Source organism: Grammomys surdaster, unplaced genomic scaffold (assembly GCF_004785775.1).
Source record: "Grammomys surdaster isolate TR1022 unplaced genomic scaffold, NIH_TR_1.0 655, whole genome shotgun sequence".
Classification (NCBI taxonomy): domain Eukaryota; kingdom Metazoa; phylum Chordata; class Mammalia; order Rodentia; family Muridae; genus Grammomys; species Grammomys surdaster.
Window position 1 is genome coordinate 462,814 of NW_021605074.1, and position 12,964 is coordinate 475,777.

Below are 12,964 nucleotides of genomic sequence, written 5' to 3' on the forward strand. Positions count from 1 at the left end.
TTAAGGTAAAAAGCTTCAATGTATTACTCCTGAACAGATTAAGAGACATTTTAGAGAAAATATACTAAAATTTTACAGACAGGAAAGGAATGTGATACTAAATGTCCTAAAACTGAACAGATAGAAGTATTTAGAATTGTGAAAAACTCAAAATCTTAAAAGATTTTTATTAAAGAATGGCATGGTTATAAGAAAGATTAAACTATACAAGAAATAAAATGTTAGTTTATCTCTGTACAACTGCATGCTTTTAGTATTGTTAGCTGAAGCATGGAATTGAACCCAGGGCCTCTACACACAGGCAAACATTCTACTACTGGCCCATATCCCTATTCTTCTTTTCACTTTTTGATACAAGGTGTCACAGAGCTATTCAAGCTGGCCTTGAACTCATTCTGGATGCTAGACTGGCCCTGAACTTGTTGAACCTCACACCTTTAGCTTTCCGAATGGCTGGAATTATGGGTTTATGGTTACAGAGCTAACTGTTAAGACTGCTAAGTGGTAAGACTGGATTAGATACCCTTTAAAACATTAAATGTGTGTGTGCACACATGCGTCTGCACACAAACACACACACACACACACACACAGAGAGAGAGAGAGAGAGAGAGAGAGAGAGAGAGAGAGAGAGAGAGAGAGAGAGGTGTGTGTGGTGTGTGGTGTGTGGATGTGCATGTGCCACAGCACATGTGTGGAGGTTACAGACAACTTGTAGGAGTCAGTTATCTCTTTTTCCATGTACATTTTGGGGGCAGGTCACCAAGCTTGGAAGCAAGCATCTCTATCTACTGAGCCATCTTGTTGGCTCTTTTTATTAGAAAAAATACCCTGTTAAGTATCCCAGGCTGGCCTTGACTTTGACATCTTCCTGCCTGAGCCTCCCAAGTGCTGGCATGTATATCCATGCTTGGTTAGATTAGATGCTTAAGATCCCATTCAGTTGTAAAATTCATTACTAGTCTGTGTAAGTTAACAGATAAAAGAACATTAAATGTTGTCTTACCTCAAACTCTTGCTTAATTTTAATATTTTCTTTTTTTAGACACAGACACTGTTGTTCAGTCTCTGCTTTTTCCAGAAGAAGAGCATCCAAGCGTTCAGTTAGTACCTGTTTTGAAATGACATGATTTGTCTGTATGAGGTTAAAAAAAGTGGTCTCTGTTATCCCCAAACATAATCTCTCAGTCTCATCCCCAGCTCTGAAGCAGAACACCCATGGCAGCCTTCCCTGACAGCTCTGCTCCACGGATCCCAAAAAGGCTCCCTCTTCTAAGATCCCATACTCTGTCTGTTGCTTTACCCCAGATGCTAGCAGACACACCCACTGCTAACCCTAGGGCTGCTCCTTTCTGGCCAAAAGTAGGCTGAAAGCAGACTCATACCTTTCCAACTGCTCCTGAGATACAACCTCCTTAGTCTTATCCTCAGATCTGTAGCAGGAAACCTACTGTCATTTCTCTTTCTTCTCCGACTCCAACCATAAAAGACTACCAAGACCTTCTCCTCCAACCTTCCTTCCATCAACTTATCCCAGTACATCAGCCTCCAACATTAGCAGGCATTCCCTGTGAACATACCAGCTAAGCAGGCCAGGAAAACAGGAAACATGGCTATTATATACTCTCTGAAAATCTAGAAAGGAAACAGAAACCAAGGAACAAAATACCCAACCAACAAAGACAAATCCAGAAGTCAACACCTAGACCTTTTCATCTCAAACCCTGATGCCTAGATTCCAGCATAAACACAATAGTAACAGCCATGCCCTGAATATTCCAACATAGCTAAAGCACAGGAAAAAGACCTGAAAACAGCCTTTATGACTATGATAGAGGTTCTTAAAGAGGAAAAGAATAAATCTCTCAAAGAAATCCAGCAAAAACACAAACAGTGGAGGAAATGAGTAGTGTTCAAGACCTCAAACTGGAAATAGAATCAATAAAGAAAACCCAAACTGACAGAATTCTGGAAATAAAAAAATTCAGAAATTCAAACAAGAGCTACAGACATAAGCTTCACCAACAGAATACAAGAAATAAAAAGACAGATTCTCAGGCACTCAAGATATGATAGAAGAAATGGATGTATCAGTTAAAGAAAAATGTTAGATCTAAAAAACCTCCTGAGACAAAACATCCAGGAAATCTGAGACACTATGAAAAGACCAAGAGTAAGAGTAATAGATATAGAAGAATGAAAAGAAACTCAGCTCAAAGAAAATGTTTTCAACGCAATCATAGAAGAAAATCTTACTAACCTAAGGGAGATGCTTATTGAGGTACAAGCAGCATATAAAACACCAAATAGATTGGGCTGGAAAACAAAGCCCTCATGCGACATAATAATCAAAACACCAAACATACAGAACAAAGAAAGAATATTAAAGGCCACCAGAGAAAAAAAGCCCAAGATACACATAAAGGCAGAACAATCAAAATGACACCTGACTTTTCAACAAATTAAAAAACTAGAAGGTCTTGGACAGAGGTACTGTAGACTCTAAGAAACCACAGGTGTTTGCCTACACTATTATACCCAGCAAAACTTTCAATCACCATAGAAAGAGAAAATAAAATATTTCATGATAAAGTTAAATTTAAACAATATGTATCTACAAATCCAGTCCTAAAGAAGGTGCTAGAAAAAAAAAAGGTCAACCTAAGACCATGAAAAACCAGGAAATAAATAATTGCACTAAAATCAGGAACAAGAAAGGGTTGTCCACTCTCTCCATATGTGTTCAATACAATGCTTGATGTTTTAGCTAGAGCAATAAGACAACTTAAGGAGATCAAGGGTAGGCCAGGCAGTGGTGGCACACGCCTTTAATCTCAGCACTTGGGAGGCAGAGGCAGGCAGATTTCGAGGCCAGCCTGGTCTACAGAGTGAGTTCCAGGACAGCCAGGGCTACACAGAGAAACCCTGTCTCGAAAAACCAAAAAAAAAAAAAAGGGAGATCAAGAGTACACAAATTAAAAAGGAAGAAGTCAAAGCATCATTATTTGCTGATGATATCATAGTATATGTTAAGTTATCCTAAAATTCTACTAGGGAACTCCTACAGCCAATAAACCCTTTCAGAAAAGTACCTGGATACAAGATTACCTTAAAAAAGTCAACATTTTCCTATATACAGGTGACAAACGGTCTGAAAAAGAAATCAGGGAAACAACATCTTTTGCAATAGTCTCAAATAATATGTAGTATCTTGGAGTAACTCTAACCAAGCCAAGTGAAAGACTTGTGACAAAAACTTCAAGTCTTTGAAAAAAAAGACACTGAAGAACATATCAGATGGAAAGATCTCCCAAGCTCATGGATCAGTAGGATTAACATAGTAAAAATGGTCATTTTACCAAAAGTAGCCTACAGATTCAATGAAATCTCCAACAAAATTAAAATACAATTCTTTACAGACCTTGAAAGAACAATTTTCAACTTTATATGCAAAAAACAAAAAGCAAAAAAATCCAAGATAGCTAAAACAATCCTGAACAATAAAAGAACTTCCAGAGTTATCACTATCTTTGATTTTAAGTTGTACTACAGAGCTATAGTAATAAAGATAGCATGGTATTAGCATAAAAATAGACATATTGATAAATAGAATAGAATTGAAGACATAGATATAAATCCACACACCTATGGACATCTGATTTTTGATAAAGAAGTCAGAAATACGCAATGGAAAACAGAAAATATCTTCAACAAATGGTGCTGGTCAAGCTATATGTCTGCATGTGAAAGTATGCAAATACATACCTATCACCTTGCACAAAACTCAAGTCTAAGTGGATCAAATACTTCAACATAAAACCAGACACACTGAACTTGACAGAAGAGAAGTAGGGACTAGCCTTCAATACACTGGCAGAGAAGACAATATTCTGAACAGAACACTGAAAGGGCAGGCACTATGAACAATTAATAAATGGGACCTCATGAAACTAAAAAGCTTTGGCAAGGCAAAGGACACTGTCAATAGGACAAAATGGTAGCCTACAGAATGGGAAAAGATTTTTTACCAACCCCATGGCCAATAGAGGGCCAATATCAAAATATATAAAGAACTCAAGAAACTTGATATCAAGAAAAAAAAAAATTAAAAGATACAGATCTAACAGATTTCTCAATAGAAGAACCTCAAATGGCTGAGAAACTCAAGCAAGCCAGGAAGTAACATCCATCTCTGGCCTTGGCATCTGCATCAGCTCCTGCTTCCTGACCTGCTTGAGTTCCAGTCTTTACTTCCTTGGTGATCAGCAGCAATGTGGAAAGTGTACGCTGAATAAACCCTTTCCTCCTCAACTTGCTGATACCTTTAATTCTAGTAAGCACAGGCAGGAAGATCTTTGAGTTTGAGGCTAGCCTGATCTATGGAGTGAGTTCCAGGAATGCCAAGGCTACACAGAGAAACCCTGTCTTTAAAACCTCTTTAGATAACCTCATCTTCTTTAGAAAATGTGTGGGAAGGCAAATCAAGAAAATGGGAACCAGATCAACAAGCCAAGCCAGTTCTTAAATAAAAACAGTTAAGACAGGTCTAACAAGGCAGATGAGGCAAACACAGAGGTCACAGACAACATAATGAAGACAGGAGTTCTCGGTATAAAGCAGAGCCTAAAAAGTTAGAGATATGATATTATCATAATATTGAAGTCTCAAGTGAACTGGATAAAGATTCTTAACACAGCTTTACTTAATCAAGCAACATTATAAAACATAACACTCCTTATTCATAAATACTGTGGGATAAAGAAAACAGAAAGAATGAACTCCAGTTTTCAAGGAGCAGAAAATTATCTCAGTTTCATAGGAACTTGCCCAGAAGAAAGGCAAAAAATAATTTTCAAAATATACAAAAGTCAGTATAATGCAAAAAATTAACTGAAATAATTTATAGAAAGTACAAATCAGAGATTCATTTTACAACAAGTCTAGATGTACCTAATCAGACTACATCTAGCTTGGACACTATGACAGGAATATTTCTTGAGCCAGGAGTTTGAACCTGGCCTAGGATACATGGTGAGCTCCCATTTCACACTGTATTCCCCCCCAAATACATGAATAAATTTCATATGAAATTGAAAATTTTTTCAATTTCATATGAAAGACATGAAAAAATATTTTTAAAAAAGGAAAATTTGTTTATAGTGTTTATAACCAAACAGGACCTATAGGTAATTAGAAACTGCTGAGAATGTCACACAAGTAGCTACATACACGATTAATATGTAGCTGGGCGGTGGTGGCGCACGCCTTCAGTCCCAGCACTTGGGAGGCAGAGGGAGGCGGATTTCTGAGTTTGAGGCCAGCCTGGTCTACAGAGTGAGTTCCAGGACAGCCAGGGCTACACAGAGAAACCCTGTCTCGAAAAAAAAACAAAAAACAAAAAACAAAAAACAAAACAAAAGATTACTATGTAAAGCAGTTCTGTTTTGGCACTGGGACTCCGGTAGAAGTTTCTTACCATCCTTCCTGTCCTCCATCACCCTCTGCACAGACTTACTCTTAATCTCATAGCAGCCTCCTTGCAGAAGCCCTGCCTACCACTCCAACTCTGTATACTGGGGACTCTGTCTCTGTGTAGACCCAGGGTATTTGTCCTCCTGCAGCCTATAGTAGAAGCCCCTCCTCTCACCTCACCTCCACTCCTTGGAGACTCCACCTCCTGGTTAGACCCAGTTCGCCTAGCTCTTTCCCACAGCCACCCTCAGCCCTTCCTCCTAGCCCATCTCTGTTCTTTTCTGCCAACCTTCAGAAGCACTCTTATAGACCCCACAGCCAGTACACTCAAAGAACAGAGCACCCAGCCAACAAAGACAAGACCAGATATCAACACCAAGAAAGATCTCAAACATTTTAACTCCACATGCCTAGACATCCCCTACCCCGCACATCACAAACACAAAACAGACAAGACAATATGCCTCAAACAGAATCCAGTAACCCTGATAAAGCAATCCCTGAGAAATGGCAGTATAACTGAAACACAAATCAAGGACTTCAAAATAGCAACTATGAAAATATACGATGTCCTTAAGGGATACAAATAAACCTCTAAATAAAGACCATAAAAACACAAACAGTTGATTGAAACAATAAAAACAATTCAGGAAATGAAAGTCTAAGATGAACTCTGAAAGGCAAGGTCCCAAAGAGACTTCATCTCAGGATTGCTTCTTGCAGCTGCTATGCCTTTCCTGTCACTCTGACACAGCCTAAGGATTCCTGGGCATTAGCCTACCATATTGAACAGACTTCCTGCAGAGCAACATAAGGATGGACTTTCATGAATTAATATTATTTAGATGTATTAATGAGTTTTTAGAATAACTGTTTTGATTCAAGTAATCTTAGTAAGAAAGTTTTAAGAGATGGTTTTAGTTGTCTTGCTGGAAAGATGTAAGAATCAAGAGCAGAATGTGCCCATTCCTCATAATAGTAAGTAGAGACTGCATAATAAATACAATGAGCTTTTTCATATTACACTAAAAAGAGATAGGCTTGGGACAAACTTGTATTCAAGGGAAAGCAATCAGGTCCCAGTATGAAGCCGCAGGAGTACACTATGATAAGGCAAGGCCATATGAAATTGTTGCTTTGAACTTACAATTAGCTTACAGACTGAAACACTGCTTCAAACTTAATATCAAGATCCTTTTGTAACTGCCATTTTATGTAACATTTTACCTATGAGGTAATTTTCTAAGAACTTTTGTCTATAAAGAGGCCAGAGAAAAGAAATAAAGATAATGGCATTGGCTTGGGGGCTCTGTCCAATCTACCCATCCATATGTCTGTTTGTATGTGGATAGGTATATGTGATGGATGTAAATATTTATGAACATTTGTGGAGTTGAGACAGGTGGCTGGGCCTGGCCAAAGTGTGAATGTGTGTATCAATACGTGTATGAGTGTGTGTGTGTGTGTGCGCGCCTGTGCATATTTGCCTGTGTAAAGGGTTTTAATTGTTTTCCTTTCCTTCCTTTCTGGTTCACAAAGAGTTAACCAGACTGGCCAGTGAGGGGCTCCTGGAGGCCTGGTCAGAGAAGGGAGCACTGGCAATCCATCCTTTACCTAATCAATCAATCCATCCTTTACCTAATCACTCCATCCTTTACCTAATCAATCAATCCATCCTTTACCTAATCACTCCATCCTTTACCTAATCAATCAATCAATCAATCAATCCATCCTTTACCTAATCACTCCCCTGCCCTCCAGCTGGTAAGCAACAGGTGCTAATTCATCTGAAGACATCCACCTCTGGCCACAGAATAACGGAAGAATGAAGCGGATGAAATATTATTTATACTAAGCAACTTTTACTCTTGAAAAACCAAGTTTTGCCTTCAGTAGATGCTCCACCTCCTCTGCTGCCTTCTAGAGAGAACCAGTACTCAGGCAGGCTCTCAGCAGTAAACCTCACCAACAGAGTTTAAGACATAGAAGAGATCTCAAACACTGAAGGTAAGGTAGGAAAAAAAAAATGGATAGCTCAGTCAAAGAAAATGTGAAATCTGGAAAAAAAAACCAAGGCATCCAGAAAAGATCAAATCTACAAATAGTGGGGACACAAGGAGCAGAAACCCAGGTCAAAGGCATGGAAATATTTTAACAAAATCACAGAAGAACATTTCTGTAATCTAAAGAAGGAGATACTAATCAAGAATACCAAATAGACAGGACCATAAAAGAAATTTCCCCATGATACACACTAATCAAAACATTAACAGCACAGAACAAAGAAAGGGTATTAAAAGTTGCAAGGGAAAAGGACCAAGTGCTGCAGGCCCACTAGAATAATGCCTGATTTACAAAGTTAAACTAAGATCCTATGAGCAATTTAAGCGAGCCCATGATCTTTAGTGAAAGAAAACAGAAGCAGTAATTAAAAGTCTCCCAATCAAAAAAGTTCAGGGCCAGACAATACAGAATTTTATCATACCTTCAAAAAAGGAAAATAGATCAATATCCTTTATGAACATAATTACAAGTATTCTTAATAAAATACTTGGAGCTGATATTTTCTGGGAGAAGGAAAATCAGTTTTCTACAACAGAGTAACATTGGATATATCAACCACAAGGCAGGCCTCATACTTAGGAGTAGCTGACCAATCTAAAAAATCTATGTTTTGTGTGTGTGTTTTGTTATTTGATTTTTTTTTTCCCTTGACATAAAAAGAACATGAAGCTGGGTGGGTAAGGAAGGTGAGCAGAAAAGCTGGGAAGATCTGGGGTCGGGGCAGGGGAAAAGAATAGGAACACAATATACTGTATGAAGCATTTTAAAATAATTTAAAAGTCGCAACATAAAATTATTTATTTTTATTTCATGTGTATGAGCGTTTCCCTATGTGCATGTATGTGCACCATGTGTGTGACTGGTGCCTGTGGAGGCCAGGCACAGGGACTGGAGTTACACAGAGGGTTGTGAGCCACCACATAGCCCTTGGCAACCCAACCTGGGTCCTCTGCAAAAACAGCAAGTGCTCTTAACTACAGAGCCATCTCCAGTCCTAGAAGAAAATTCCTGATAAGCATTCTGAATATGTTCTGTGGTATACTCTGTAGAATGCCTCTTCTAATCTTTATAAGCAACCATTGTTTTTGATACTGAAAAGCTAAAACTAATCTCCTGATCACCCAGGGAGAAAAAAACAAAGAAACAAAGATACTCTGACTTGACATCGCTGGGAGACCAGACTCCTTAGGACTTCCTACTTCCATACTTTTGTGAATCATTCTTAATTTCTGTGAAACTGAGAAAACTTTTGTTGCCTTGTATTGTGGCATATACCTTCAATCCCAGTACTTGGGAGGCACAGGCAGGTGGATGGATCTCTGAGTGAGAGGCAGGCCTGGTCTACAAAGAGAACTCTAGGAAAGCCTACATAAAGAAACTTTTTTAAAAAAGAAAGAAAAATCTGCTGTTCAACAAAACTAAAACGTTCTATATGTTCTATAGCAGGTCATAGCTCTCAATAGGAAAGAAGAGTAGAGTAAGCCTTAAAAAACAGAAAACAGCACATAATAATTGACATTTGGCTGGAATGGTGGTATATGCCTTAAATCCCAGCACTTGGGAGGCAGAAGGCAGATACCCTGTCTCCATTTCTTTTGTTTTTAAAATTTCCTGTGTAATCGATCACTCTTAGGTACTTGTATGGACAAGTCTTTCAAAACCAACTGTTAATCTAGTCAGTAAGTTTGACCAAGATACCAAGCAAAGAGGTGTGCAGAATAAGGAAACAGTGCAGACATTCACAGATCACTGTCAAAGTCCAGTTTCAGAACTGTAACAGATCTAGAGGACAGCCAGAGAAATTCCTTGCAGGAAACAGAAGGCTTCAGGAAGCAGGCGTGCCATGAAAACGGAGACACACACTGGAGCCATCTCCTAAAGCTGCAACAGATCTGTGGTGACTGTTACAGGTGCAGGATAAAGGAAATAGGAAAGAAAGCAACTCTAAAGTTAAAAGGTACAAAACTAATGATGACACCTAGTGGTGGGGACCTGGCAAGCTGAGCTGACATTACAAGGCGAATGCGTTACCATCCCCCACACTGCCTGAGGCAGCTAGAACTGAAGCTATCAAATGTGGGTCTGCAGTCATCCAATTGTATAAATCTATCTGCACGTGACGGAAGTACTACATATGGCCAAGTTTTCTGAGGAGATCAGAGCATGAAAGATACTGAAGGAATAACTGCAGTGAAGGAAGACTACTTTTTGTTTGAAATGAGTCATGTCCCCTTCACTCTCAGTTAAAGAACTAATAGGCTAAACCAAGGCCAGTAATGAGGTGATCCAACAAAAAGCAAGATTGCCTGCAGCAGGGAGGCAGTCCTCACAGACATTTTATCTATGACTAGACATTTTCTGAAAGTAAACAAAAGCTGCTTCATTACCTTAATAATATCATCAGTTCCTCCATCAACAGGTTTGGATTTGAGTTCTTCAACTTCTTTGTCTAATTCTAAATAATAAAGAAGATTCCAGTTCAAAAATGAAGAAAACAATTACTACTAAACTGACAAGTACATGCTAAGAATCCTAAGCCCATAAATTAGAATGTATATAAGAAGCCAGGACTTGGAGAACTAGTAACTCCAACCAAACAATAGTAGTCCTTTTTCTTCTCCCTCTTAATATGAAAATTTTCATTTGGAAGAGTGGTCTAAGTGTCCACTACCCTGTTTTAGTGCACATGAATAACTCTTTCATGGGAAAATGTACACACTTCTTCATGTCTTTCCTTTTTAGTTCACATGTATGTAGAAGGTTTGCTATGTTGCCTAAGCTGGTGTTGAAATCCTGGGTTCAACTTTAGCCTCTAGAAAATCAGGGACTAGGTGTGTACATCACTATGACTAACTACTCTGAAAATTTGGAAGCATGTCCCATACATTCTATTATTTTTGTTGTAAATACTTACTGTATAATCTTAAAGGAATAACTAAACTTATATCAAACACATGTATTAATCTTAATATTCCATCAATATACATCTAGTTCCATAGCTTAGGTCATTTCCCCAAATAAATTACTTGAGTACAAACTGTTCCAATTTTTAAAAATAAACTTTATCTGTTCTGATTAGAAAAAGAAAACCTTGGCGCTTAAAATTTTAAGTTAATGAGAATTCAAGAGTTCTCAAATAGGGAACCAACCAACTTCAGCATGTGTATACACTTCAAATTTCTGAGACTGTCTTGGGGATTATACTTTGTGCCTTTTACATTTCAGCTGATTTCTCTAAAAGACATAGTTAATTTAGAAAAATTTACAATTCATGTGAAGTAAAAAAGGGTTTCATTTTACCATTAAAAAAATATTCCTCTTACGGTGGAGAGATGGCTCAGTGGTTAACAGCACTGGCTGCTCTTCCAAAGGGCCTGGGTTCAATTCCCAGCACCCACATGGCAGCTCACAACTGTAACTGCAGTTCCAGGGAATCCAAAATGCTAACAAAGACATAAATATAGGGAAAACACATATGCGTACAAAAGAATAATTAAAAATTCATTTGTTCCTTTATTTACTCAAAGGAAACTGCAAGGATGGGCGTGGTGATCTGATGAAAAAAAAAAAAAAAGCAATAATTTCAAACCCAGTACCTGTACATCTTGCTTTGGCTTTCTGCAAGAGCATCATCTGCTTCTTGGCAAACTTGATGAGATCTTCTCTGGGCAATGTTTCTAGCTGAAAGATGTAGTCGTGTCACTGACTTTTATAACCTATGCTTCTAGTATGCCCACCAAAAGAAACACAATATCTGCCTAAAACCAGAAACACTCTAAATAGTCAAGCCAATCGTATTTTTTTAAACTGACAAATATAACTTCAATAACTAAAAGTAGTTAGATGAACTGAAAAATCAAACAAAAACCACAGCATAAAATTCTTACAGATAGCATTAAACTCTCTAACTGTACAAGCAGGGGTTGGAACAAAAGATTTCCAGAGCTGTAGATTTCATCCTGTTGGAAGTTGAAAACATAACTACATTCATATGTGAATGAGGTCACATTTAGACCTCAACTAAAACATTAGGGTTTACTAACTGAAAATCACTTCATCTTTGTGCAGGAACTTTCTTCATCTGAAGAATGAGAATAGTGAAGGTACTTATTTCATGACGCTTACATGAAAAAAAACCGGTGCTTAGGCAAATGCCTGGAAATCAGTATGCAAACAATACATTTTGGTAATAAACCACCACCTTACCGAGTCATTTGGCATTAAACATTGCACAGTGCTGTAAGAACAATCTTATTTTTACCCTCCTTTGACTATGGAGCTGGCGCCAACAGGATATAGCTCCTTGACTCTTCCTTCCTCTTATCTAATCCCCTCTTCATAGTGTCACTGTGCAAACTTTCATAAAACAGACTAGTTAAATGTTTGATATACAGCAGGATCTCAGCACAGTGCTAACAAGGAGCAGGAAGTAAACAAAAGTAAATGAACTGCTTGCACATCAGGAAATTAAAAAAAAGAAAAGGAAATCTGTAAGTGATAGTAAATAAAAATGAAACTCCTTGAGGAAAGGTTATTTCTTTATAAAAAAGAAACAATTCTCCCCATGCCAAAGTTTTCCAATTCATTAACCTTACGCCCTACCTACAAGGGAACCTGGCGGTAGAGTGGTCTCCTCACCTTGGATTTCGGGGTCCCGGAGGGTGCTGCAGCCACGGCATCTTGAGCAGAATCCTGTAAAACAAATCATCACAAGAGCTCATCCCAATTCTAGGTACAGGACGCGGCCAAACAAATCTGTGGTGAGGAGGACCCCCCTTCAGGCGGTAGGGACCAGTGCTGGGCCGTCGCCATGCAAGAGCCAGCACCAGGTTCAATGCCGAGCGCCGCGGCGGGGGTCGGCCCGCGAAGGCGGGGACAGGGTGCCGGCCGTGTCCTCCCACTCCTCGGGCGGCACAGAGGGCCAGCGGGGCGGCGCGACGCCCACCGTTACCTCCATCGTGGCTGCGACCCGCGGCCACCACTGCCTCTTCAGGAGCCGCAGCTGCTCCGCCTCGGAGGCTGCCGAGCGCGGGTCAAAGGTCTTGCTACGAGGCGACTACGCCTCCTCCGCGTCTCCAAGGCTACGCAGAGCCGCACTTCCGCTTCCTCCTCTGCGTCCGGGAGGAAGTTCTCTGTGCGCAGGTGTCCTGGCCCGTGCCGGAGCGCGCTGCGTCGCCTAGCGCTGCCCGGTGCTTGGTGACAGGTTTGAGCACATGCCCCTTTTCTCACTTTTTTCCCCTAATTTTTAAAGACGTGGTTTATCCCGACTAGCAGACATATGTGAAACAAATAGTCTATAGGTGACTTAATTTTGTGACGTTCAAAATAGGTTCCTTTGTGAATAGTAATTGGGAACAAATTGCCGGATCCTTAACTTTACCAAGAGTTTCAAAATGCTGGCATGCTGACTCTGTATTTCCAAATATTA

General features: G+C 39.4%; 1 protein-coding gene across 2 annotated transcripts in view; it reads right to left on the reverse strand.

Annotated features, from left to right (window-relative positions):
- Positions 1-12,559, reverse strand: part of Gcc2 (GRIP and coiled-coil domain containing 2) — a 46,503-nt gene extending 33,944 nt beyond the window's left edge. Inside the window, exons 1-5 of one of the 2 annotated variants that reach the window (XM_028782008.1) lie at positions 12,488-12,559; positions 12,175-12,228; positions 11,133-11,217; positions 9,924-9,991; positions 1,007-1,111 (exon numbers count right to left, since the gene is read on the reverse strand). In XM_028782008.1, the coding sequence (XP_028637841.1) occupies positions 1,007-1,111; positions 9,924-9,991; positions 11,133-11,217; positions 12,175-12,228; positions 12,488-12,493 (318 nt within the window). In that variant the 5' untranslated portion in view covers positions 12,494-12,559. Of the gene's footprint in view, positions 1-1,006; positions 1,112-9,923; positions 9,992-11,132; positions 11,218-12,142; positions 12,229-12,487 lie in introns of those variants that run through there. The other variant, XM_028782009.1, reaches the window with a different exon arrangement.
- Between the last annotated feature and the right edge of the window lie 405 nt (positions 12,560-12,964).